At 43.2% G+C, this 27,730-nt stretch overlaps 2 protein-coding genes across 4 annotated transcripts in view; one reads left to right on the top strand and one right to left on the bottom strand.

Moving 5' to 3' along the window:
- Positions 1-27,730, top strand: part of mtmr1b (myotubularin related protein 1b) — a 59,058-nt gene continuing 31,328 nt past the window's right edge. The window contains exons 1-9 of one of the 2 annotated variants that reach the window (XM_048604902.1): positions 1-24; positions 8,056-8,131; positions 10,444-10,538; positions 11,721-11,822; positions 14,280-14,381; positions 19,945-20,028; positions 21,404-21,553; positions 22,791-22,979; positions 24,499-24,684. In XM_048604902.1, the coding sequence (XP_048460859.1) occupies positions 8,086-8,131; positions 10,444-10,538; positions 11,721-11,822; positions 14,280-14,381; positions 19,945-20,028; positions 21,404-21,553; positions 22,791-22,979; positions 24,499-24,684 (954 nt within the window). In that variant the 5' untranslated portion in view covers positions 1-24; positions 8,056-8,085. Of the gene's footprint in view, positions 25-6,017; positions 6,077-8,055; positions 8,132-10,443; positions 10,539-11,720; positions 11,823-14,279; positions 14,382-19,944; positions 20,029-21,403; positions 21,554-22,790; positions 22,980-24,498; positions 24,685-27,730 lie in introns of those variants that run through there. The other variant, XM_048604903.1, reaches the window with a different exon arrangement.
- Positions 6,840-27,730, bottom strand: part of cd99l2 (CD99 molecule-like 2) — a 210,779-nt gene continuing 189,888 nt past the window's right edge. For both annotated transcript variants that reach the window (XM_048604907.1, XM_048604908.1), the window contains one exon: positions 6,840-7,533. In XM_048604907.1, coding sequence (XP_048460864.1) covers positions 7,529-7,533 — 5 coding nt within the window. In that variant the 3' untranslated portion in view covers positions 6,840-7,528. The remainder of the gene's footprint in view (positions 7,534-27,730) is intronic.

Raw genomic sequence — 27,730 nt, 5'->3', positions numbered from 1 at the left:
GGTACCAGGAGGCCTAAACTAAGGGTAAGGATGAAACAAACCAGGAACATAGCAGGCTTTTCTTCTTTCCTGTTTGTCTCTCGTACTCTGATGCAAAGCTTCCAGTGTGTTTGCCCTCATGTTTCCTGTGTTTTAGTGTCAGTACAACATTACACTTTCTACATCCTTTTAATGGAGTGGGATTTTCAACTTTTGCAACGCTTATTAAAAAAAATGCCATTGACCGAGTTGATGTGTGTAGCTTTGTGGCAGTTTGTAGCACAAGGATTTGCTCTCATCCAGTGTTATTCCTGCTCCAAGCATATAATAGTGTAACAGATCGTCCCCATCCCCAGACCCTCAAATTGCTCCGATGTGAAGCAGGGTGGTAAATACAACCTGCTTGCTTTCCAAATCTCTGGCAGTTCTGATTTTGTAACGTTGATCGTGAGAACTGCTGTTAAGCGCTCACAGGGCTATTTAAATTGGACTGGTCTAAAATGATTGTGTCTTCAAATAGCAACGCAGCCACAGAAAACACACTGAAAATACTGACACGTCTCTGCTGATGACCTCAGATTAGGGGTTTATGGCTAACCCTGAGGGAGATTGCGGCAAAGTAGAATAAAGGGTTAACTAATCTGCAGAATGGGTGTGCAATCGCCAAGTGAACATCAATATGTACAAGATAATGAGGCCTTTCGGTGGGAAGAATAAGGAGACGGTTAATTCTGCTTAGATTTAAAAAAAAGAGGTGTCAAGAGATACAGCTCACTATGACACAGTTCATAAAGGCTGTAGCAAAAGCAAAGCCTAGGGCTACAAGCATGGAATATGGGACCAGAGAAGCTATGTTAATTTTATATAAATTTTTGGAGAGACCACAGTTGGAGCAGTCTAGTCTGCAAGTTAAAGGATATAGAGGCACTGGAACAGAGTAAAAAAGATTGACAAAGTTAGTTTCAGGAAGGAAAAATTGAAAAGGGGGTCTGAAGGGGTAAACTGATAGAGGCCTTTAAGATTATAGAAATGGATAAGGTAGAATCATAGAATCCCTATAGTTCAGATAGAGGCCATTTGGCCCATTGAGTCTGCACTGACCCTCCAAAGACCATCCCACCCTCTCCCTGTAACCTCCCCACTTACCATGGCCAACCCACCTAGCCTGCAGATGCCTAGACACTATGGGGTATTTTAGCATGGTCAATCCACCTAACCTGCACATCTTCAGATTGTGTGGGAGGAAACCGGAGCACCTGGAAGAAACCTACACAGTCGCAGTCACCCGAGGCTGGGATTGAACTCTGGTTCCCTGTGCGAACAGCAGTGCTAACCACTGTGCCTCCCTGTAGATACATAGGAATTAATCCCACTTACAGAGAGACCAAAACTGGGCCTTGCAGATGTATGATAGCAATTGGTAAATCCAATTGGGAATTCAGGAGGCATCTGTTTACCCAAGGAATAATGAGAATGTGGAACATGCTACCCACACCTGTTAGCTTAGTTACATTTAAAGGGAAGTAATTAAACACCATGAGGGAGAAAGGACTGGAACAGATGAGGCTCGTGTTGAGCATAAACATCCACATGAACAATTGTGACTGAATGGCCTGTTTTAAATTGTGAAGTCTCTGCACCTACTGTGAGAGCTCTGTGACCCTCACTAAAAATGTGGATGCACTGGTGATCCTCTCTCTCTCCAGTTACTGACAGTCACCAAAATCCCACCAGAAACACTAGCATACTGCGTGACACTTCCTCTGCGTGACATCTCTGAATTTTCTGAAGAGGGGTCCCGACCCGAAACATCAACTTTCCTGCTCCTCTGATGCTGCCTGGCCTGCTGTGTTCCCCCAGCTCCACACTATTATCTCAGACTCCAGCATCGGCAGCTCTTACTGTCTCTAAATGAGTAAGAATGTGTTTGTAGGAACAGGTGGTTTACTTTTATGAATATCACATAAATCAAATTAACTATATTAACAGCCCTTTGTAGACATACTATAATACAAATCAAAACTTTAAAGGAAGTTTACCAATTTGAATTAAAATACTGTTCTGGGGATGCAGACACACTCCAGGTCCTGTGGTGCCCATGAAAGGCCTCAAGAAAACTGCAGGATATTGTGTGCTCCCTCTTCAGCAAAACTGGACACGGACGTATGAGATATATATGTTTCCTTAAATCATTGAAGCTGACAGTTGATTTAAAAAGCAAACAGGATTCTGGGCCATAAAAATAGTAGCGTAGTGAAGATGTTATGGTGCACCTTTGCAAGCTGTTAGTTCGGTTTGAATTGGAATATACAGCTCGGGTCACCGGTCTTTAGGAAGAGTGTCACAGTCTTAGGACTGGTGCAGAAGAGGTTTATTGGAGTGGTTTCAGTTAAATGGATAGGTCAGAAGCTGGAGTTCTTCCTTTGGAGAAGAGGAGATTGAGAGGAAATTTAACAGAGGTTGTTATAAATCATGAAGCATCTAGACAGAGTGGATAGGGAGAATTCGTTCCCGTTCACAGAAAAATTGAGAATCTGAAGACACCGCTATAAGATATTAACCAGTTGAAAGAATTGAATCTGAGATGACGTGAAACAATTTTATACAGTATATCTGGAGGATTTAGTTTGTGATGTTCAAAAGGAAGGTGGAGGGAGCTTCAACTGAGACATACAAAAGGGATTCAGATCAATACTTGAAGGGGCTAAACATTCAGCGTGGGGCTTACTGGACTGTTCTTGCTGAGTGTTAGCACAGACTTGACAGGCCAAATAAATAACTTCTGTGTTAGAATCATTCTGTGCTTGTATAACTCCTCAGGAGAGTCAGTGCTGGTGATTGTTTTCAAATGGATAGCATCTCCTGAAGCCCTGGGATCCTCCTGAATAACTCATTTAAAACATTGTACTTTGGAGCAGGAATAACAACAATTGAGGCAACTTCTTCAAATGAATATCACCAGTGAATATTATGCACTAACTGCTTCTTATACTGTAGGATTATCTCTCACAGGTCATGCCAATATATTTCTAAAAGAATCAGCACATTATGTACACATTTGCGATGTTTTTTTGAAAGAGATGTTTAAGTGCAACATTAGGCAGGAAGGTATTCTTCCCTTTTCTTTGGTAGCCTGTTTCAAAGTCTCTATCAATACCAGGGAATTCACTATTAAATCATCCCTCCACATGTATGTTTACAGATTTTTTTTCCTCTAACCAACCCATTCAGAGATGTTATTACACAGCTCAGGAGCAGGGGTGACTTGAATGTGGACCTCCTGGCTCAGAGTAGGGACGTGATTACTGTGGCACAAGTACCCTGGATGGCACAAAGTAATGCCAATCATTGTGATGTTCTCTCTCTTGATTCACACCTAAATAATTCTTTATTGTCAAAATAAAATAGCATTTTGCCTAAATTGGTTACAGTTTGTAAAAATCACATTGTATAATAGCCACCCTTTCCCTTCTGCACTCGACATTGGTGTAGAATTATTGAAAGATTGGGACATTGAAGCATTGAAAATTGGCTGTTGTTGCAATCAGCAGTTCAGTAGGACCCTCCTGTTTAGTGAAAATTAGGCTGGAGGTGATTATGAGCAGTGTTGTAACTTCAACTATTTATTCCACAAAGAATCACTCAAGGTGAAATTCAGCATCTCAACCCACAATGGTGCACTGAAGATGTTTTAACAAAACATTCTGTTGAAATATTGCTTAAAATAGTAGCTTTGCATTTATCATGATAAAAGTGGGGTTTTATCAAGGACTGCAGTCTGGGTGGAAGGTGGAAGTATTTTGCTTTAATTTGTTTTCTCTATTCAAAAGGGCCCTTTTTGTGGGTCAGAAATGGATATAAAGACATGTGTTGTCACAGAATTTCAGTTTACAGACCTTTAGAAAGGTGGTTTTGGAATACAGTTCCCAGTCGACGTGGTGAATTTGGCTGATTAGGATTAGGAAGTCAATGATGAGGGCTGTGCTTTTGATAGTTTTCAGCTGGTTCCTCCCTAAATGAAATTGCATTTGTTGTTTCTGAAGGTTCTGTGCTGGACCTGCCAAGCTGGGATACTATATACTTCTGATTAATGCCCTAAAGATAAGAGCTGATCAAACACATCATGGAGGGCAGACTGATTGAATAGCGGGCATGGAGGAGATTCAATCTTGATGCCCTTGGGTTTAGGTGTTTGTAGATATTTTCTAATCGACCTGTTCAGAGATGTCAACGTGCACATCTGGTGTGGGTGGGTCCTGAACATTGGGCCCAGAGGAAGCTGAACTACATTCCCCACTCTGAGTTAACTGTGGTCCTGGTGTCCAGTTATCACTGTAACTTTAAACATGAGACATCATAGCAATCTGGGCATGTTCAAGCACTAAATGCTTTATTAAGTAAGTGATTGCTGAAATTCCAGTGTTATTATTTTCATCATTGCTCATGCATATAAGGATAGATTGAAGGAGTTTGGACTGTTGTCCTTGGAGAGAAGAAGGCTGAGAGAAGATCTGATGGAGATTCTCAAAATTATGAGTGGGATCAATAGAATAGATGGGAGAATTCATACAGAGGTCGGTTCGTGTGTGCAATGAACTGCCAGAGGAAGTAGTAGATGCAGGTATAGTTACAACATTTAAAAGCCGTCTGGTTGGGTACATGAAAAGGAAAGGTTTACAGGGATGGGGGCCAAATATAGACAATTGATACTAGTTTAGTTTGGAAAACATAGGCATTGATGAGTTGGACCTAAGGTTCTGTTTCTGTGTTGTCTCGCTCTATAAATTATTTCCAATTATAAAAGGATCATGAACAGGGGACAGTAAGATGCTGGAGTCTGAGATAACACGGTGTGGAGCTGGAGGAGCGTAGCAGGCCGGGCAGCATCAGAGGAGCAGGAAAGCCGTCGTTTCGGGTTGGGACCCTTCTTCAGAAAAATGGGGGCATAGATTTAAAGTGATGTGCAAATGAAACAAGGGTGAAATGAGGAAAATCTTTTTCACTCAACGAGTAGTCAGTGTTTGGAAATCACTACTTGCAAGTGTGGTGGGGGCAGGTTCAATTGAGGCAATGGAGAGGGTGGTGATTTGGATTGAAATAGTGTGCAAGGGCACGAGGAAAAGACTGGAGATTGGCATTAGGTAATGATGCTGGTTTGAAGAGCTGCTGCAGTGAAGATGGGCTGAATGGCCTGCATTGTAAGACGTTCGGCTATTCTGTGATGAGGACCTTGAGAACATAGAAATGCCACTGTGACGTTTAGTTTAAAACCAGAATGTTTTAAAACCACAAAGTTTTTTAATGTTACTGTCTGACTGTAGTTCAGATTTAATGCAGCCTGTGAGTAGAATTTTGAATTGTCAGTGTGGTCGTAGCCCCCTTAATGTCCAAAACAAGGGAGTTCTCTAGCATCATTTCTCATCCTTAAGTTCTTTACAAGAAAGGACCGAATCCTGACTCTGGATTCTGTGTCCAGGTTTTAGAACAACTTGACCAGCCCTCTGGTGTCACTTTTCCAGTCCTCGTCCACTGTTTGGAAATCAGCAAATTCCGGCACTGGATCTGGATCTTGTGGACCATGTTGACTCCCTCATGCTGAATCCTGACACATCTCATAGCAGGGCAGTCATGAAACAGCTAAAGAGAAACCCTGAGTCCCAGTATTCAAACAGAGCCTGTAGGCACATGCCACCAGTTCCAAAGCACAAAGACAGAGACCTGGTTCATTCCATTTCTACTTTTCATGCTGTTTCCCATTAACATTATTGATTTTAGTCGATAGATGTGAGCTGTCAAAACTTTTTTTGTTGCATTGAATTGAAATGCTTGTTTTTGTTTAACTCTGTGTAAAATGTACTTTTTTTCCTTCCATTTTTTTGAAAAAAGATCTATAAAATTGCTCCCCAATGTGTACTAGCTCTTCCTTTTGCTGTAGTGTTTGCACGTCAGTAAACTGTAACATATGTTACCTCTCACCTTGTGCATGCTCCCCTGCTTCCCCCCCCCAACTGCTGACGTTGATCTGCAGGACAAGCAGGATGGCTGCAATGGGTCCTCCCATTCTGATGCTGACCCTAAACTGGGTGTACAATCCTTGGCAAGTGATCTTTCTCTTTATTGAAAATATGTGATTTTTTTTCTTCCCCACCACTCCCTTTAAACCTGTAGCTGACTTCAGCTAACCAGCACCTACCAATGAATGAATTGCATGCAGGTATTTTGGTTTTCAAAGCAAAACAAAAATCCATGTAAGCAAACTGCTCCCTCTCATCTCGGATCAAAAGTACCCGTTCTGTGTTGCATGATTCAGCAGGACAGTGCTAATCTGAATTTGTACTGCACAAATTTTTGCCACTTACTGTATTTTGTGATCTGTGCCTCTCGGCTTGACAGTCACTATAAAATCAACAGTAAAGACAATCATTCTTTTTTGATTGGGTGGGGTTGGTGTTCAATTTAAAAAAAACATACTGGAGCCCGTATCCAATCCTGATGCTGTTTACAAAGCAAACTGTCAGTTCAGATTGCTGAATGTACAGGATTCAGATTAGCAGTGTTCCACAGTGTTACTAAAACAAATCATCAACTGTGCAGTGCTTTCTAACAATGCATTATATAAATACGTATGTTTGTGAAATGGAATGTGCATATATTGCAATAAAATGCTTCAGTGAGGTTAATTCATTAGTTTGGTCTAATGGAGTAATTGAGCTGCTCTGTAATGGAATTCTACACCACTAAGGCAGGAATGAAAAGGCTCATGCTGTGCTTATGAGGGATTGGCTGTTTATCTGCATTTGTACCACGCAAAAGCATGTTTAATGTTAATCCAGTTATGCTAAATTACTGCAGGCACTATGTTCATTCAAGATGTTTTATTATACTGTGCTGTATCCGCAGAACAGACTGCAATCATCCATCATCAACAGAATAAGGTTAATGATCAGAAATGAGGGTGACCAGACAGCCTGCTTTCTCCAGCACAGTCCCTGATCTTCAACAAATGTACTTCGAGTCCCGACAGCTTCCTAACAGTAGTTCAAATGCCCCAGTTTCCACCTTTATTTTGTTGAAGGAGGACATTTCTGTGAAATTTTGTCCTTCTACCTGTCAAATAATATTTCATTGAATGCAGCAGACCTGTACCCCTCCCAGCATTTGTACCCTCCTTGTCTCCCAGAGAGCTGTTGCCATCTAGAAGCAAATTACTACAGATGCTGGTATCGATACTGATAGCAAAATAATGCAGCAAATTACAACAGGTTAGGCAGTGGCGGTGAAGAGAGAGCAAGCTAATGTTTTGAGACTAGATGACTCTTCATCAGAGCTGATTGGTTGCTCTTGTTGATGCTGATAGCCCCACCTCCGTTGACACCGTTTAAATGATCTCTACAGCAGGGTTGTCTACTCTGGGACATAGTCCCAGGGATGTCATCTCCAGACCCTCCCACCTTCAGCTGCCCTTCCTCCTGAACATTGGCTTGCCAACGTGCCAAACCTCCTTCCATGGCTTCTCGCTGTGTCCCAGTTTTGACGTTTGAAAGTCTGGTCACCCTATCAGAAACAAGAGAATAGTCTGTTGGTAAGGTAGCAAACTGAAAGAGTTGCACACTAAAACTGCAGCAGTCAACCTGTTAAATAAATCAAGGGGAATGTGGACTTTAGCTTAGTGAGGTGGGGGTGGAGGAAAATATCCCAGGATAAAGCCAAAAATATGGCTGTTAATTCTAAACTGCCTTTGTTTGATGGCCTGAAAGCTGTGACAAAGGAAAACATGCATTCCATTGTTTCCTAGCAATCTGCCATGAAGCGTTTGTTTTAATTCCCTATTTATTTTGTAGAGGATTTACTGTTTCAGATTAATCTGAACTACGAAAGGAAGGGGTGATTTTAATTTGAATTTTCTGAAATAGCTTTGGAATTGTCAGGTGGGTATTTGGGAAGAAACTGTGACAGATTTAGGTAACACTGGAGATGCTTTTATGAAGAGACAGAGAGAGAGGTGACAGAATATATGCAAAGAAGGTGAGATTAATGGGTGGGCTGTGCCTTTAACTGGGTTTGGTTAATTGTCAGGTGCTAAGGGATGGAAATAAACTGGCTCAAATGGAGGAGGCACCACTTTTTCCAGGGGAAGCTATCAAAGCAATTGGTAAGTTTCTGTATTTTACATTTCTAAGTGGTCTTTCAAGTCTTAGCTTGTTTTAAAAAAAAGCTTAAAATGACTAAAATGAATAATAGCATTCCTTTGAAAAAAGACTGAAAAGTCATCTTGGCCTCCATTTTCAGGGCCCCTAAACTCTGACAGGCAAGTTGGCGGAGAGCCCAGTGTTTTAAATTTGTGCAAAATTACCTCTGCTTTGCCTTGAGATTGGTGCCTTACGTAAAGTCTCAATCGAAGCCAAGTTCCTACAATAATTGACCAGGTTTTTTTTTTACTATACTTTCGTAAAACGTCATTTTTTTTTGAAGAGCCCAGCAGTAACTGGAATCTTTTATTATTGATGATTAAATGTATTGTGTAATCAAACATTATTCTTGAATGATCGGTGTCTGGATGTTAGTTTATTCTTCAATAGCCCCCATCCCTGTCTTCTCAAGCACTTACTTAAACATCCACTCACTTTTGTGTGAGCTGGGGAAGTGTGAATTAACAGGCTATTAAACTGTGATGTTTTGTGTCCAGCTTGTGCTCTGTGTGTGCATTACCCAACAGCTGGGTGGAAAATGAGAGCAGTGAATCCCTGGCACTCTGTGTCTCTGCCTCCTGGAAACTCAGAGAGAGGGAGGAGGCATATTTCTGTGCAGGTGGAGAGATGTGAACTCCGTACAGACTGGAGAACAAACCCAGGATTTCTAGGTCAATGTAACTCATTTCTGTACTCGGCAGAGCTCGTACAAGTGGAGCTCTTGAGCGCACAGCAGTGAATTATTTCAACTTTACAAACTTGTGATAATTCAGAACTCGTGTCACTAAGCCCTTTCCCACAAAGTATTGTCCCATCACACTATTGCCTGAAGTCTCTGTCACACATTCTCATTTCTTCCAGTGGCTCCTGCTCCCCAACAATCAGCTTCAAGATCTTTATCCTCACTTGCCTCTCTCTGCAGTCTTATTCTGCAGTTGGCTATTAAAGGAGTCAAAGCAAGAATTGGAGCTAGCAGACTGGTCACAATCAGTGTTCCTAATTCAGTGTTAACCTATTTGGAACTGCAGCTGATTGAATGATTGCTGTCTCTATTTCAGCGTCTGTATAACAATAGTTTCTCCCCATTCCCAGCTCCTGATGTCTCCTCGTTAGCTATACCTGACTCTTCTAGTGGAACTGTCTGCTCCTGCTGGTGGCTGTAAGTCCACTGAATCAGGCAGGATGGTGCCATACTTGAACCCTCCTCCAGAATTAAGTCTGTCCAGTGAGGCCCAAAGCGGAACTCCAGTCCCACGGCCAGTTGAGGCCGTGGTGTGGCCAGTTAATACCCACTTAACCATTGTAGGCCAATCTGTCAATATGCAACATGGTGACAGCTGGCACTGTGTGGCACAGTTAAGGGGTGTGTGAGAGGACCGAGAGGGGGCATGGAATCCCTCCATCAAAAACACGCAGTGTCTGATTGAGCGTCTGGGCTTTGGGAAGGGGGTTCGCCACCTGCACCACTGATCCCTTGTCCCCTTCACCCCACAAACCCCATCCCGCATAATCCCCTACTTAACCACCATGGCCTACGTTCCTCCAGTGGGTGTTCTTCCAGCAGCAGCCACCAGTTCCCCATGGCGCTGCTGAGCACAAGAGCCAGCTCCTCTGATTGGCCAGCAGCCATCCAGTGGGCAAGAACTCCGGCCCTGGGCCTTAGTTCCGGGGGAAGGCCTGCCGCACACCCTCACCACCTCCTGATTGGCTCGTGGTTTGGCGGGACTGCCTGAAAAGAAGTGGGCAGTTCACTCACTGACTCTCTAGCCAGGGAGAACGCACCCCCACCTTCCCCCAGCGTTTCAACAAGATTCATCCCAGCATTCTCTGTGTTTCCTGTTTGCTGCTGCTGCACCGTGATTCTAGCCTTTTCCTGATCCCAAACCGTGAGACTTTTCTCTCCCTCTCCTCTAATCTCCAGAAACCCCGTTCAACCCTTTCTGTGAATTGCCTCCGGTTTTCTCTCCTGCAAAATCCCTTCACTTCCTCGTGTCTCCTTGTGAAGACAGAGGTGTGTGTTTGTGTGTGTTTGTGTGTGTTTGTGTGTGTTTGTGTGTGTTTGTGTGTGTTTGTGTGTGTTTGTGTGTGTTTGTGTGTGTGTGTCTTCAATGCAACGGGCATTTTATGAGTAGATCCTGTTTGACAGCAGGGTCTCCATGCAGGCACTGAATTGAAGAGTACAGCAGTTTGGATTGCTGCTTAAGCCAAAAGGCTCAGGTGAAATAAAGTAGATGGACGGAGTTAAAAAAATATAATATCTACATTTGCTTCACAGCCAAAGACGTCACGTACATCTGTCCTTTCATTGGGGCCATCAGCGGAACACTCACTGTCACTGAATACAAACTGTACTTTAAAAGTGTGGAGCGGGTAAGTTTAACAGTGCTGATGGTGTATGCTCCTTATACTTTAATACACCAGGGCAGTCTTCACCCCTGTCTTTTTGGTTATAAAAAACGTGTTGTGAACGTGCTGGGAGTTTGCACTGATTGTTGATGACAGATCCATCCATATTGGGAGTGGCTTTACATTCCATTCGGTGAAAAGATTGAAGAGAAACTGAGAAAATCCTTCTCCAAAAGATGTCCCTTAGCGTGAGGCAGTAGTAGCTTCCGGTGGCTTTTCCAATAGGTTAATGGTCTATTTAAAATAAAATCAAATATATTTGACTTCTTTCGCTCTGGTAAGTGCCAACTCTGTACATTTTTCCACCTGAAGGGTGGAAAGCTATGCTTTCTGTTGCTTGGGTCTTGAGCCCTGCAATTTGCTCCTTAAATTGTTTCTTCTTTTCTTACTTTAAGATGTTCCTTCAAACCTACCCGAGTTGGTTGGTTGACCTCACGTCTTGTGGTTTGGAGTTAAATTTTGACTCTATGCTTTATGAAGCACATTTTATGGATGTGAAAGGTGCTTTATGAATGCAAGTTGTTGTTTCAATAAATGGAAAGCAGCGGCCAAATTGGCCACCGTAAACTTCCACAAAAGGCAAAGAAATCATGAACAGTGGTCTGTTTTTGAGAATATTGATTAAGGAGTAAAGAGTTCTCAATGTTTGAGGAAAGTGGGATGGTGGGGGTCAAGGGTTATGTGGGACAATTGGGGAAGTGTTGTCTCATCCAGTCAGATCAGCCATGTTGCCATGACACAGCAGAGCAGGCTCAAAGAGCCAAATGGACCACTCCTGCTGATAAGTACCTGTGTTGTGAAGAGATTAAATAAGCAACCGCAAAAACAAAATTCCAAATGAAAACTCAAAGTACTGGAGGAATCTCAGCAGGCCCGGCAGCATCTGTGGAGAGAGGAAAACAAAGTTAACTTCTAAAGAGTCTGATTTGACTCTTCTTTGGGACCAAAGTGTGTTCCAGTGAATAGTTGCTGGACTTGCAGAGCTAACCCAGTTTTCTCCTTACAGCTGCCGGGTTTCTCCAGCACTTCGAGTTTTTATTTCGGATTTCCAGCACCTGCAGGCCTTTGTTTTTGTAGAAGGAGGAATTCCGTCCCATTTCTCTCTGATTTCCGTCCCTCACTCTCAGGTTTGTTTTTATAAACCAGGACCCCCCTTTCACCCTTGATGTTCCACTCGGGGTTGTGAGTCGTATTGAAAAGATTGCTGGCATCCAAGAGAACTCCTGTGGCTTGGAAATCGTGTGCAAGGTAACGTTTACTATTTATGACTTTTGCGATCGGAAAAAGAAGCAGAACCCATGGAGCAGTTTCACAAAGTGCTCAACACATCACACAGGGAGCTCTGTGAGAAATTGTAGGCACAGCGCCTTCAAAAGCTTTGGCGGGAGTGGAGTGCAGGTTTATCAGAATGGAACCAGGACTGCGATGGTTAAATTACAAGGGGAAGCCACACAAATGCTAGTTGTATTCCTTGGAATTTAGAAAGTTAAGGGATGGTTTGATTGAAGCTTTCAGGATATGAAGGGGCACAGCTAGGGATAAAAATGGAAGTCGCTGGAAAAGCTCAGCAGGTCTGGCAGCATCTGTGAAGTAAAAAATCAGAGTTAACATTTCAGGTCCGGTGACCCTTCCTCAAAACTGTTCTGTGGAAGTATTAACTCTGAACTTTTTTTTTTTTACAGATGCTGCCAGACCTGCTGAGCTTTTCCAGCAGCTTCCGTTTTTGTTCCTGATTTACAGCATCCACAGCTCTTTCATTTTTTAACAGATAGGGATAGATGGGGAGAACATATCGCATTTGGATGGGGAGGTTTAGCAATAGGAGGGCTGTGTACAAAATGGGAGGCAGACATTTCTGGAATGAAATTAGGAAACACTCCTTCATGCAATGTTGTGAAGGTTTAGAACTTTCTTCCACAAATGGCAATTAGTGCTGGATCAGTTATTAATTGTAAAACTGGAATGTATTGATTTTTATTAGTCTCAGGTATTAAGAATATTTGACAAAGATGGCTATGTGGAGTAAGACTGCAGATTGTTCACAATCACAAGGAAGAGATGGAGAGGTTGAATGTCCTGCTCTTTGGTATGGAGCCACAATCTGTGAGTGAGTTGGGTTGCGAGTTTGATAGTGGAGCAAATGATAAAATAAATTGATTGTATTCTGTAGCAGAAAGAAGTGTCCCTCTGAGCATTTCAGTGCCCTCACGCTTTTGTTTTACAGAATTATTGTCCATTTGCCTTGTTGTCCATTTTAAAAGCAGCCTTTTTTATTCCATTCTTGTGACATGAGCATTGCTGGCTGGGTCAGCATTTATTGCCTTTGAGAAGGTGGTTGTGAGCTGCCTTCTTGAACTGCTACAGTCCACCTGCTGTGGATTGACCCACAATGTCCTTTGGGAGGGAATTCTAGGATTTTGACCCAGTGACAGTGAAGGAATGGTGATATATTTCCAAGTCACGATGGCGAGTGGCTTGGAGGGGAACTAGCAAGTGGTGGTGTTTCCCATGTATCTACTGCCCTTGAACTTCTAGATGGAAGTGATCGTGGGTTTGGAAGATGCTGCCTAAGGATCTTTGGTGAATTTCTGCAGTGCATCTTGTAGATAGTACACACTGCTGCAACTGAGTGTCGGTGGTGGAGGGAGTGGATGTTTGTGGATGTAGTGCCAATCAAGCGGGCTGCTTTGTCCTGGATGGTGTCAAGCTGCTTGAGTGTTGTTGGAGCTGCACTCATCCAGGCAAGTGGGGAGTATTCACTCACACTCCTGACTTGTGCCTTGTAGATGGTGGACAGGCTCTGAGTCAGGAGGTGAGTTAATCGCTGCAGTGTTCCTAGTCTCTGACCTGCTGTTGTAACCGCTGTGTTTTTATGGTGAGTCCAATTCAGTTCCTGGCCTTTAGTAACCCCAACAATGTTGATAGGAGGGGATTCATTGACAGTAACACCATTGAATGTTGAGGGGTGATGGTTAGATTGTCTCTTGTTGCAGATGGTCACTGCCTAGCGTTTGTACAGTGTGAATGTTACTTGCTGCTTGTCAACCCTAGCCTGGTTATTGTCCAAACCATCTTGCATTTGAACATGCACTGCTTTAGTATTTGAGGAGTCACCTTTGGTACTGAACATTGTGCAGTCATTGGCGAATATCCCCACTTCTGATCTTCATAGAATTCATAGAATCCCTAGAGTGTGGAAGCAGGCCCCTTGGCCCAACAAGTCCACACCGACCCTCGGAGCATCCTGCCCAGACCCATCCCCCTAATCTACACATCCCTGAAAACCACGGGCAATTTAACATGGCTAATCCACCTAGCCTGCACATCTTTGGACTGTGAGAGGAAACCGGAGCACCCGGAGAAAACCCACACAGACACGTGGAGAATGTGCAAACTCCACACAGACGGTCGCCCGAGGCTAGAATTGAACCCAGGTCCCTGGTGCTGTGAGGCAGCAGTGCTAACCACTGAGCCACTGTGCCGCCAATCTTATGATGAAGGGGAGGTCATTGACGAAGCAGCTATAGTTTTGCCTTCATCATATAGAGCAGTTTCCTCTTCTGCTTCTTTTGAGATTGTTTCTCGAATTCTCAGCCTAGAAATCTAGCATTTCCTGATGCAGTCAAACCTCAGAAGCTTCCGCTTTGTCGTTGTGCTTCTGGTCAAGACGTGATTAGACTTGACATTCTCCAACTGTGTTAACAGGATATGAGAAATCTGCGGTTTGCATACAAACAGGAAGAACATGGTAAACTCGAGATCTTTGAGAACCTAACACAGTACGCTTTTCCTGTCTCGAAGAACTTGGTAAGTGTGCTCAGCATTGTGTTATGTTTGAACTGTTCAATCAGTGTAACGCTGATAGCTGTCTGATGAGCTGCTCAAGTGAGACTTTCTATAAAGTAAATTGCTGATTATAATTTGAATGCAAAGTTCTTTGTATTGTACAATTGACAGTATACTGGCAGAAGGTTGCAAGTCACAGCTGTGTCTTCTGCACTTGTTTGAAGGCTAGCTGCTGAGAACACTTTTATCTGCACCACTGTTACACAGAGTTAATGTTGCTGTCAATGCGTCATTACAGTACAGAACGAGGCCTCTCAGCTGTTTGTGCCAACTCTCTGCAGAGAAATCCAGCTAGTAGATTGTTGACTTAATCAACTTGTCCATTTCTGGGCTTCTCTTCTTCCCTCTCTACCCTCCCCTGGGCTCCAGCAACTGTCCAGTGAGTGCCCATCATTTACTCAACACTGATTGCCAGTAGGTTATTTGACCGTGTGGGGCTTCACAGATCTTGCCTGAAATTGATACGTGTGGATTCTGCCAGGAACCAGTGGATGCTAATCCAGAATACAAACCTTCACTAATTTCCACCAGCCACACCACCCTTTCAATCTCCTGAAAGTCTGGGCTGAGACTAGAGGCAGTTCTGCTTTTTTGAATTTTCCAATTGAATATGAAACCTGCTGTCCATTGTTCTGCCTACTTTATTTTATTTTAAATTGCAAAAATATACTTTATTTATAATTTATCTATAAGTAAGTATAAAGGTCCAAAACCAGTCTGGACAGACCTTGCAGAAAATACAGTGGAATTTGTTCCTCATTATAGCTTCAATCAGTTGCAAGAACAAAACGTATTTTCTAATCATGAAGCAAAACTATTTATACTTCGTTAAGGCAATGAGGGGGTCTAAACATTTAACAAGTGCTTGTTATATTTGGCAGAAAGATCTTAAACTGTAGTCTTTCCCCACTGTACCTTGGCAGCAGCTGCCCCAAGCTTTAGTGATATAAACAGATTTTTGTTTATTGCAAAAAATATTCTTTATTCTTAAATTATCTACAAGTAAGTATAAAGGTCCAAAATAGTTCTGTACATTTACAAAAAATACTACTTTAATTCAACAATTGATTTTGTTGTTTCAGAAGAGCATAAATTGCTATATCAGATCAGACAGCAATCTGTTCAAGTGAGTGCCCTTTTAATATGTGTCACCCGTACAATATGCTGTGTACCATCCTGCCTAAAATACCGTTATCTAGACAAACGCATTCATTCATTCTACGAAGTGGCTATCTTTACCTTACCTTGGGAAAACGGCATTTTATTAACAGGGTACAAATATTGTCCAAATGAAATTCAGTGTTTGGAAGCTGGTGGTGTAGTGGATAGCAAAGAAGGTTACCTCAGAGTACAGTGGACCCTTGATCAGATGGGCTGTCAAGCTGAGGAGTGGCAAATGGAGTTTAATCTTGATAAATGTGAGGCGCTGCATTTTGGAAAGGCAAGTCAGGGCAGGACTTACACACTTAATGGTAAGGTTCTGGGAAGTGTTGCTGAACAAAGAAACCTTGGGGTGCAGGTTCATAGTTCCTTAAAAGTGGAGTCAAGGTAGAATAGGATCGTGAAGAAGGCATTTGGTATGCTTGTCTTTATTGGTCAGGGCGTTGAGTATAGAAGTTGGGAGGTCATGTTGTGGCTGTACAGGACATTGGTTAGGTCACTTTTGGAATATTGTGTTCAGTTCTGGTCTCCTTGCTATAAGAAAGATGTTGGGAAACTTGAAAGGCTTCAGAAAAGATCTACAAGGATGTTGCCAGGGTTGGCGTGTTTGAGCTATAGGGAGAGGCTGAATAGGCTGGGGCTATTTTCCCTGGGGCGTCAGAGGCTGAGGGGTGACCTTATAGAGGTTTGTAAAATCATGAGGGGCATGGACAGGGTGATTAGTCAAGGACTTTTCCCCAGGGTAGGAGTGTCCAAAATGAGAGGGGAAAGATTTAAAAGGGATCTAAGGGGCAACTTTATCATGCAGAGGATGGTGCATGTATGGAATGAGCTGCCAAAGGAAGTGGTGGAGGTTGGTACAATTACAACATTTAAAAGGCATCAGGATGGGTATATGAATAGGAAAGGTTTAGAGGGATATGGGCCAAATGCTGGCAAATGGGACTAGTTTAATTTAGGATATCTGGTTGGCATGGAGGAGATGGATTGAAGGATCTGTTTCCATGCTGTACAGCTGTATGACCCTAAGCTATCTGGGAGAAAACGACCTGGAGAATTAGTTTTAAAGTATCAGTGATTATGAATCATTTCAAAGATTGTGTTAGCACCAGTTTATGTACAGTGAATTCTTGGGTCTGAATTGGCCAGATGGATTTCTGAGAATCTAGAAGGGCATTATTCTATTGTTTAGGGAGCTGTGGTGAGGGGACATTGAGTGAAAGTGGACACTGGGGATCAAGTGCTTACTAAGCTGCTGTGTTTTACTGAGTTGTATTTTGAGATCAGTGACACACTCAATAGCTGCTCAGTGCTTAATAGTGACAGAACATGTTGTGCTGCCAAACGATTTGTCACTGTCAATCACAGATTGCACAGACAAAATGTTTATTTCCCATTCTGAGTGAAAGGCCAGAACCAGTCTTTCAGAAGCCTTGTGTCACCCCAGTGCTTCCAACCTTAAATTTCAGCCAGTTGTAACACAGGCTTGAAGGGAGTTAGTAGGAGTACTGCTAAAACCCATCATTTAGCTTCACAGGAATGATCGCCCTGTAAAATCACCTATTAGCAATCCATAGTGCATTAGGATGAGGAGTAACAGCTGCATTTTTCCCCTCAAAAGCTGAATTCAGTTCCAGGTTAAAGTGGGTTTTTGTATCCATGCAAGTTAAATTCCATCGAGGTCTGGCTGTGAGATTTTCAGGCTCCTGAACCGGCTGTGTGAAGGTAAAGTTGGCTGGAGAAAGCAAAAATGAATGCAGGTCTGTGTCAATCAAGGCAAATGTTGCAAACACTCACTGAAACCTTAGTCACGGTATCATGTGACTAAGACAACAGCAGTCCCACATGCCTGGTGGTCTGTTTACTGTTGTCGGTATTTAAATTTACCAGATTTTAGGCTTTTTTTTCCGCCCCAGAGTGGAGGGGTCAATTACTAGGAGACACAGGTTCAAGGTGCGAGGGTGGGGGAGAGTTTAAAAAAGATGTGCAAGGCACATTTTTCACATAAAGGGTGGTGAGTGCCTGGAACGCGATGCCAGAGGAGGTGGTGGAAGCAGGCATAATAGCAGAATTCAAGAAACACCTGGATGATTACATGAATAGGAAGGGAATAGAGGGATACGGATCCTGTAAGTAAAGACAGTTTTAATATGGAAAGGCAAAATGTGTTGGCACAGGCTTGGAGGGCTGAAGGGCCTGTTCCTGTGCTGTATTGTCCTTTGTTCTTTTAATAATTTTATTTAATATTTTCTGAAAAGAGCAATATGTTGCTGAAATCTTTCATCAGGACATGTACACAAACCCTCAATGCCTCGGCAGATCAGAGTCAACTGCCAAGCCCTGAGTGGCCTCTTCTCCCATAATATAAATTGTTGTGATGGTTGGAAAATTGGCATTCTTGCATTTGTCCTGATGGATGCAAAATGAAAAGTTTCAATAACATTTCAGCAAGGTTCAAGCTCTTGTACTACTGAGCGGTAGTCCTGTTGAAATAACCTGGGACAGTCTTCTTAAAACATAATCATTTGCTGACCAAGTAATTGTTATCATCCTATTTCACAGTTCATCTCTGAAAGAAAAGCTTGCCAGTAGAAGTGGTTTATTAAAGAGGCTCTTACACAAGCCTCTCAGAAAACCGTGGCCAGTGATAACAAATATTAGCTAAGTGACTGTTGTGTATCCAATAGAAGGTGCTGGCTAGCCCAGTTTTAGCCACAGCAACACAGTGTTAGCCTCACAAACAACATTTTTTTGTAAACATCCCCTTCCTCAATGCAGGCTGAAGCTGACTATCAACAGGACTACCGCTCAGTAGTACAAGAGCTTGAACCTTGCTGAAATGTTATTGAAACTTTTCATTTTGCATCCATCAGGACAAATGCAAGAATGCCAATTTTCCAACCATCACAACAATTTATATTATGGGAAAAGAGGCCAATCAGGGCTTGGCCAGTTGACTCTGATCTGCTGAGGCATTGAGGGTTTGTGTACATGTCCTGATGAAAGATTTCAGCAACATATTGCTCTTTTCAGAAAATATTAAATAAAATTATTTTCCCTGGACCATCGGAGGCTGAGGGGTGACCATATAGAGGTTTATAAAAACATGAGGGACGTGGAAAGGGTGAATAGCCAAGGTCTTTTTTCCAGGGTGGGGGAATCCAAAACTAGACGGCATAAGGTTTAAGGTGAGAGGGGAAAGATTTAGAAGGGACCTAAGGGACAACCTTTTCATGTCGAGGGTGGTGCGTGTATGGAAAGAGCTGCCAGAGGAGGTGGTGGAGGCTGGTACAATTACAGCATTTAAAAAGCATCTAGATGGGTACATGAATAGTAAGGGTTTAGAGGGATATGGGCCAAATGCTGTCAAATGGGACTAGATCAGTTTAAGATATCTTGGTCAGCATGGATGAGTTGGACGGAAGGGTCTGTTTCCGTGCTGTACGATTCTGACTGTAGGTAACTGTAATGTACATGTGTGTTTATTTGACACAGATTGACCACTGTTCCTTGTGAAACTTTGCAGTGTCTCTATATGACTGCAGTTTGTGAATTCTGGCATGAATTTTATCAGGCCTGTGATTTCTTGGTGCAGTTTCTGTTTTGGTGCAGCTGTTGCAACTGACTCAGAATGCTTTCCATATCCACACCCAGACCCATCTCTCTTTTCCCAGTGCTTTTCATTAGAGTTAAAGTTGGAACATTGCTTGTTCTCTGTCCAAGCTCCCCATTGGGTTGCTTCCTGCTGCTGGTGCCAGTGTGTTGAGCTGTCAATGATGACTTCTCCCCTCTCTGACCCTTACTCATGGTGTCTGTATAGCATTCCCCACCGCTATGTTCATTTTAGCAGGCAACCCACATGCAGTAACCAAGCAAGTAAAACACGCACTCTACAATCAAAGTATATTCTCACACCCTTTTTTCTTTTTGTCATCGTATTAGCTAACACACAAAGAGTTTGAAGTTCAGCTGCTGACATAGTGCAAATTATAAAATTCACACGCACGATGTGGGTGTCACTGTCTGGGCCACCGTTTACTGGCCGTCCCTAGTTAGTGGAGAAAGTGGTGGTGAGCTGCCTCCTTGAAATGCTGCATTCTGTGCGGGGAAGGTATGATTTGCAGGCAGTGTTTGATGAGAAAAAGTTAACCCCCCCCCGGCCCAGTGCTATCAGACAGGACTGCAGACATCACTCGCTCAGCATCATTGACAATTGCTTCTTATTTGCTGGTTAAAAACACACCAGGAGCATCTGGATTCCCACTTAGCCACATCTCGCTAACATGCCAGACAATGTGCTGCTTGATGAGGTACAATGTGTCCACTCATAACCTGCTGTTGCTATTTTCTTTCTCCTGTCTAGCCACTGTTTGCGGTGAAGTATAAGGAGAACTATCCAGTTCAGGGCTGGAAGGTATACGATGCAGTGGCAGAATATAAAAGACAGGTGGGTCATCAACGTCCCTCTAACCCAGAGCGTATTCCATGTGTCGTCCCTCCTTCGGTATGGGGCATATTATTTAAACGTGGGCCACCTTTTGGTACAAATTCTACACAGTTTAGCCACAATGCGAGGTGTAGACTGGGGCTGTCAGTCTTGTACCTCTTCTGTTCTCGGCATGTGGGCAGTCCTGGCAAGGATTGTGTATTGTGCGTCCTTAGTCACCCTGGGACATGATATTACATTAAAGGTGTTACATAGATGCATTCTTGTTGTTGGCCTTGGAAAGCCATGACAAGTGGAGAAGCTTGCTTGGCCAGTCTAGAGGACTGTAAGAGTTAGCACCATTGAATGGGACTGGAGTCACGTACAATTCAGACTGGGTATGGCTGATGGGACCTTTTTCCCGAAATGCATTAGTGAAGCAGTTGTGTTTCTCTTTACAACAAAGTAGGAGGCATCCTGATTGGCCCTGCGCGAGAGAAAAACATAGTTTGCCAGCTGATCTTGTGGCTCAGTGGTAAGGTCCCTACCTCTGGACTAGCAGCTCCAGGTCCGATTCCCACCTCCAGACATAATGGCCGTGGAAGGTTTGTTATAAAAGCAGGCAAACAATTTGGTTGTCAGTCCTTTGTCATACCTGTGGCAGACGGTAAAAGGAGGAACGTTTCCTGTTCATCAGAGCTGTGTGGGAGCTGCAGCATCGCAGACTCTCCACGTTAAACATAGAAACATCGAACATAGGAGCAGGAGTAGGCCATTTGGCTGTTTGAGCATTCTCTGTCATTCCATATGAACATGGCTGAGTCCCCTGTTCTCATTTTCTCCCATATCCTTTGATTTCTTTAGCCCTATAAACTATATCTGTCTCACTGTTGAAAACATTCAATGTTTTGACCGCTATCTGGGTGAAGACATTTCTCCTCATCTCAGACCTAAACGGCCAACCCATTATCATTAGACTGTGACCTCTGGTTGTGGATACCCCAGTCATTCCTCTGTTTCTGTGAGATCCTACCTCATTCTTCTGGATTCCAGTGAATATTACTGAATCTTAACCGATCCAGTCTCTCCTCATATGGCAAGAAGGTTCCTTGAGCAGGTTCTTGCCACGAGAAAATGTCTGGGGGATGACCGCACACAATTTATAAGATTTATTTTAATCGTACCAAATATTAAGGTGAGAAACTTGTGACTAAAACTTCTTTCAAAGTCCAAATGTGTTAGCCTGAGAAGCAGACCTCCCCTCCCCTGCACTCCCCTCCACCTCGGAAATGCTGGAAGTACTCAGCAAATCAGCTTTGGAGAAAAGCTGAATTGATGTTTCAGCAATCTTTTGCTTCTCTTATTCTTCTTCACCCTCTCCTTCTGGTCTATCCAGGGATTGCCAAATGAAAGTTGGGTCATCAGTAAAATCAACAGCAACTATGAACTCTGCGATACTTACCCTTCAACTGTGGTGGTGCCAACTAGTGTCAAAGATGATGACCTTTGTAAAGTGGCAGCATTTCGATCGCGTGGACGAATCCCAGTGAGTTCCTAAAAGAGTTTGTTTCATTGTTTGAGTCTCTGTGGCGTTGCTGCATTTGGCTGTCCAACAGAAACACCTCCTCCTTTTGAATCTCTCTGCAATAGACCCAGCACTGAAACAGCCTCTGTGTAATCCCTGTGAGAAAGGCAGTACCAAAGGGCTGTAAGCTGCTCAGGTTCTGGTCAATACTTTTTTTAAAGAAGAGCTGTATATTTTCCTCCATTTCTCTAAATTAAAAACTAATTCTTACTCAGTTTCTGATTTAATAAATCTGTAGTTTCCTTCTTTTAAAAAAAAATTAGTATTAACTAAACATAACTGTACGTTTGTGAGGTTGGAGTATTAGCCTGATAATCAGTTGTAATGGAAATGCTGAAAGAGGGTGTTAACAAGGCACTTAGAAAGGCAACATGTACAAGTGTGAGTGAGCACAGTCACCCGTACATGAACACACACAAACACACGTTTCAATTGCACGAACACACACTGAACACATACAGACACATGCTACTGCAGGAAAACGGACAAACATACACACACACACACACACACACACACACACACACACACACGGCAGTTACATGATTAAAATGTTTGGGAGAAATAAAAGGAATGTGCTAGTTATAAATAGGCAGCTGTTTGTTGACTGTCATAATCACAACAATTTATAGAAAACTGCAGTGTTATTCAGAGTCTTCTTTACAAGTTGAGCTGTGCCAACATTTTGTTGGCAGCTGAGTAAAGCATTAAGAGTCTGCAACCGAGGCAAAAATTATCTGGAAGATGCATGTGATTATAATTTAATACATTGATGTTGAAATCATAACTACTCCATTGTGTGTTTAATCGGTTTTTGTCCTTCTTGCCTTGTCTTTTGAGTGAGTCTTCTTCCCTTCGCTCTGAGAGAGAGAAGTAAAACTTAGCTCGGAACTCAGATCCTTCCAAGAAATTATGATTCCCACGTATCAACATTGCACTTCCTCTGGCTCGGCCCTCTTCTGTTTCACCTTAAGTCTGCTCTGCCATGTTGCACTTGATGACCCTAACACCCATCTGCATTCACCCAGTTCGACTCCAGCCCCAGTCCCACTGACTGCTGAAATGGGCTTGTGGGACTAAGTGACTTTACCACTGTCCCTGTGGAACCCACGTCCCCTCAATGATTAAATTTCAAATGCTGTACTCTAACATACTGAGCGTTGCTCTACCCAAAGACTCTTTCTACCTCCTCCTTCAGGTTTTGTCTTGGATCCACCCAGAAAGCCAAGCGACGATTACTCGATGCAGCCAGCCATTGGTGGGGCCAAATGACAAACGGTGTAAGGAGGACGAGAAATATTTACAAACCATCATGGACGCCAATGCCCAGAGTCACAAGTTAATCATCTTCGATGCTCGGCAAAGTAGTGTGGCAGACGCCAGTAAGGTGCTTGTCACGTTTAGCATCTTTCAACCTGTAATATTAAAGCGCGTGGCATTGGGAGCGCTGTCCTGAAGTAGAGAGGGTACTGGTTGGAAAGAAGAGAAGTAAATGAGTCTTTTTCCAAGTGGCAACCAGGGACTTGTGGGATACCTCAGGAATCTGTGTTTGTATCCCAGCTGTTCGCAATATATGTTAATGATTTACATGAGGGAACTAAATACCTCCAAGTTTGCAGATGACATAAAACTGGGAGGGAGGGTGAGCTGTGAGGAGAATGCAGAGACGCTTCAGTGTGGTTTGGACACATGGAATAAGTTAGCAAACATGATGGCAGTTGAAAGATCATGTGGATAAATGTGAGGCTATCCACTTTGGTAGGAAGAACAGAAAAGTAGATTTTTACCTGAGTGACGATTGATTGGGAAACGGGTGTGTGGGTGGGGGTCTGCTGCCATGTGCAGCAGTCTCTGAAAGTAAAGATACAGATGCAGTAAGCGATGAAGAAGGCAAATAGCATGTTAGTCTTTGTAGTGAGATGATTGGAGTACAGGATCAGGGATGTATTGCTGCAATTGTTCAGGGCCCTGGTGAGACCACACTTGGAATATTGTGTGTGCTTTTGGTCTCCTTCTCTGAAGAAGGATGTTCTGGCTTCAGAGGGAGTGCAGTGAACCAGACTGGTTCATGGGAAGGCTGAATGGACATATGAGGAGAGACTGGATCCTTTAGGACTATATTCACTGGAGTTTAGAAGAATGACGGGGGTGGGGTGGGGTGCGGTGCTGTCATAGAAAGCTATAAAATTCTAACAGGAGGAGACAAGGTAAACACAGGAAGGATGCTGTTGTTCGTTCAGGAGTCTAGAACCAGGAGTTACAGTCTAAGGATACAGGGTAGACTATTTAAGACTGAGATAAGGAGAAATTTCTTCATCCTGAGAACAATGAGTCTGTGGAATTCTCTGTCATAGAAAGTGGTTGGGACCATTACATTGAATGATTTCACAAAGAGGTTAGATATAGATCTTAGAGCTAAAGGGATCAAAGGATGTTGGGGTGAAAGTGGGAAAAGAGGTCTGAGTTGGATGATCAGCCATGATCATACTGAATGGCGGAGCAGGTTTGAAGGGCTGAATGGCCTACTCCACTTCCTGTTTTCTCTGTTTCTATGGAAGTCATGTTATGAGGCAATAAAAGTGGCTGTAAATAGACTGTTTTCAAAAAAAATGTGGTTGCAAACTTAGAAATCTTTAACCCACTGCAGCAAATTCAGAGGTTGAGAAAGAGAATTATTTACGATGCCCTCAGCCAGTTTGAGAATTGAACCTGTACTGTTGGTGTCATTCTGCGTTGTGAACCGACTGATTGAGTTAAACCAATTTTGTAGGGCAATTAACTGAAGTAGAATTTCAGCTCTTTGTAATATTCATGCTGTATGCTTAGCTGCTGTGGTCATGCATTGAGTCTTGTCTTTATGTTTTTCCTGTTCCAATGATATTTGCATAATCGCCACTATCTAATAGGCAAAAGGTGGAGGCTACGAGAGTGAATCCGCCTATTCAAACGCTGAGCTGATATTCTTGGAAATCCATAACATCCACGTCATGAGGGAGTCTCTCAGGAAACTGAAGGATGTCGTTTACCCTGTGATAGATGAGGCCAAGTGGCTGTCAAATATTGATTCAACTCATTGGTTGGAATACATAAGGGTAAGGCACCTATTGTGCAGTATTTAATTATTACCATTGAACGTAACTGGTCTCCTTGAACCTAAAAAAATTAAATCAACCCAATCTGCGCAATCTTTGCATCATCAATTGTGGTGCTTAATTATAGGAGCACTGTTGGAAACTGAAACCTGGATGAAATAATGACTGTGGTTAAAGTCGGAGAACCGTGCGTGCTCAGTTTGTAATCCCTTCATCCCCTCCTCCCCTATTTCCTTCTGTCTCGGGACTTTGCTCATGTGTCTGTCAATCGTATTGGGGATGGTTGTCACTGGGCTAGTCTCCCACCACAGTATTAGAGTGGAGGATGATCACCAAGTACCTTCGCAAACTCAGCTAGACAGTCATCAGGAGCAATTTCTATCTCGCCAACTCCCCTCGTCACCTGCTGCACTCCTCCTATCCTATCGTGAAATACCAGGTTCAATCTCAGTGCTGTACCTGAGTGTTCACTTGGTAGAAACCTGGGGTGTCCTGATTTGTGTGGATAAGTTAGGAAGCAGACAATTTCTAGACCAGAAACTGAACTGGTCTAACCACATAAACACAGTGGCTACAAGAGCAGGTCAGAGGCTAGGAACACTGAGGCAAGTAACTCCTGACTCCCCAAAGCCTGTCCACCATCTACAAGACACAAGTCAGGAGTATGATGGAATGCTCCCCGCTTGCCTGGATGAGTACAGCTCCAACAACACTGAAGAAGCTTAACACTGTCCAGGACAAAGCAGCCTGCTTGATTGGCCCCACATCGATAAGCATCCACTGCCGATGCTCAGTAGCAGCAGTGTGTACTATCTACAAGATGCCCTGCAGAAATTCACCAAAGATCCTCAGACAGCACCTTCCAAACCCATGACCATTTCCGTCTAGAAGGACAAGGGCAGTAGACATATGGGAACACCACCACCTCCAAATTCCCCTCCAAGCCACTCACCATCCTGCCTTGGAAATATATTGCTATTCCTGCACTGTTGCTGGGTCAAAATCCTGGAATTCCCTCCCCAACAGTATTCCCTCCCTAACAAGAACATGTGGGTCAACCTACAGCACATGGACTGCAGCAGTTCAAGAAGGCAGCTCACCACCACCTTCTCAAAGGGTAGCAATGGATGGGCAATAAATGTTGACCATCCAGTGATGCCCATGTCTCATGAGTGAATAAAACAACAAGTTGTCTCTGATTTTCACAGTTTGATAACAAGCCTTAGCAAATGGAGATGGCGGTCAGAGGAGAGTCTAATCTTCAAAGAAGGCATTTTTCTCTTTCTGAGAGTGATGTGATGAGCTGTGCTCGGGCAGAACTTTCAAATTCAACAGGAGTATAAAGCAGATAGAGTCATAGAGCTGTACAACATGGAGACAGGCCCTTTGGTCTAACTCATCCATGCCGACCAGATATCCTAAATTAATCTAGTCCCATTTGCCAGCGTTGGCCCAAATCCCTCTCAATTCTTCCTATTCATGTACCCATCCAGATGCCTTTTAAATGTTATAATTGTACCAGCCTTCACCACTTCCTTGTCAGCTTGTTCCATACATGCACCACCCTCTGCATGAAAATGTTGCTCCTTAGGTCCTTCTAAATCTTACCCCCTCACCTTAAACTTATACCCTGTAGTTTCGGACTCCAGCAGTTAGTGAATCAACCACTGTTACTGCACTCAGTGCAAATTGGCATGGAGACAGAAATGGAGAGAGAGCTTGAATTTTAAGCTCTTTTGACCAAACTGAAAGTTCTCCCTTCTTTGTGTTGAAACCCTAAACAGTGCCGTAAAACCTTGTTTGCCCAGCCGCTGGAGGGATAGCAGCTTTAGGTGGTATGTACGCTGGAGAATATAGAACAAAAAGTGCACCCTTCATGAGGGAGAGCAGGAGGTGATGGCTCCGCACTCCGATTGGTTGCATTTCAGATGGTGTCAGCCAGTCTAAGAGAAACCAAGTTTCTTGTAATTGGATCCTGAGCTTGAATTGTGATCTTTAACCCCCACATGTTTATCTGATTGAGAGAGCTTTCCAACAGTAATTTAGTGCAGTTGAGTTGTCCTGAAATGGCAGTTGAGTTTGGGGAGAGATCTTGGACCTTGATTTCTCTCATTGGGAAAATGTTAGAATCTATTATCAAGGATATAATAGCAGAATATTTAGGAAATTAATATAATTAAGCAGAGTCAGCATGGCCTCATGAAGGGGAAATCATGATGGCCAAGTTAACTAGGATTCTTTTGAAGAGGTAACAAGCAGAATAGATAAGGGGCAACCTGCCAGTGTAAAATATTTGCTTTTCCGTAAGGTGTTTGATGAGGTACCAAGCATATGGCTATGTAAGTAAGATGAGAGACCATGGTGTTGGAGGTATATTAACATGGATAGAGGATTGGCTGACTAAGAGAAGACAGAAAGATGAGATATGGGGGCGTCTTCAGGATGGCACTCTGTAACTGGGAGTCTTCGCTACTTTCTCTCCAGTGTCTCTTGGCTGTTCTCCACTGGAGTGACCTTCATGTGAGGAGATATGGTTGTGTGTGCACATTCAGTGCTGTCACTGTGCCATGCTGTTCTCCAGTTGCTTTGGCATGCCCAACATTTGGAGTCGTAGGCCTGGAATTTCATCACCAAAGCGGGCAGCGGTGCCAGGAAAATTCCTGGCTTTCAATACTTCCCTCGTGATAAATTGCACGCATGGTCAGGATCTGCTCTGTTTTTTGTGCGGTGGGGTGTTGTTGGCTGGTGTAGGAAAGTGTGTGAAGGTAGCCACAGGGATTATCGAGAGTTAAGGCAGGCCATTGAAAATGCCTCCTTGGTCTTGTGGGACTTCATCTCAGTTACAATAGAAAATGTAAGGTGCTGTGGCCATACCCATGTCCCAACCACGCTGTCTCCACTGCTGGGTTATATCCTCGTCATTGTCCCTTGTACCTATTATGCCAAGCTATTTCGTGTCCATTGAAGCACTATGCACTGTAGAGAAGCAATGGATTGTAGAGGGATTATAGAATGTGTAAAAGAAAACGTTTAAAAAAAAAATTCA

Source organism: Rhincodon typus, chromosome 14, assembly GCF_021869965.1.
Source record: "Rhincodon typus isolate 14 chromosome 14, sRhiTyp1.1, whole genome shotgun sequence".
Lineage (NCBI taxonomy): Eukaryota > Metazoa > Chordata > Chondrichthyes > Orectolobiformes > Rhincodontidae > Rhincodon > Rhincodon typus.
Note: the sequence above shows the minus strand (reverse complement) of the source record. Positions and strands in the feature narration are given on the sequence as shown.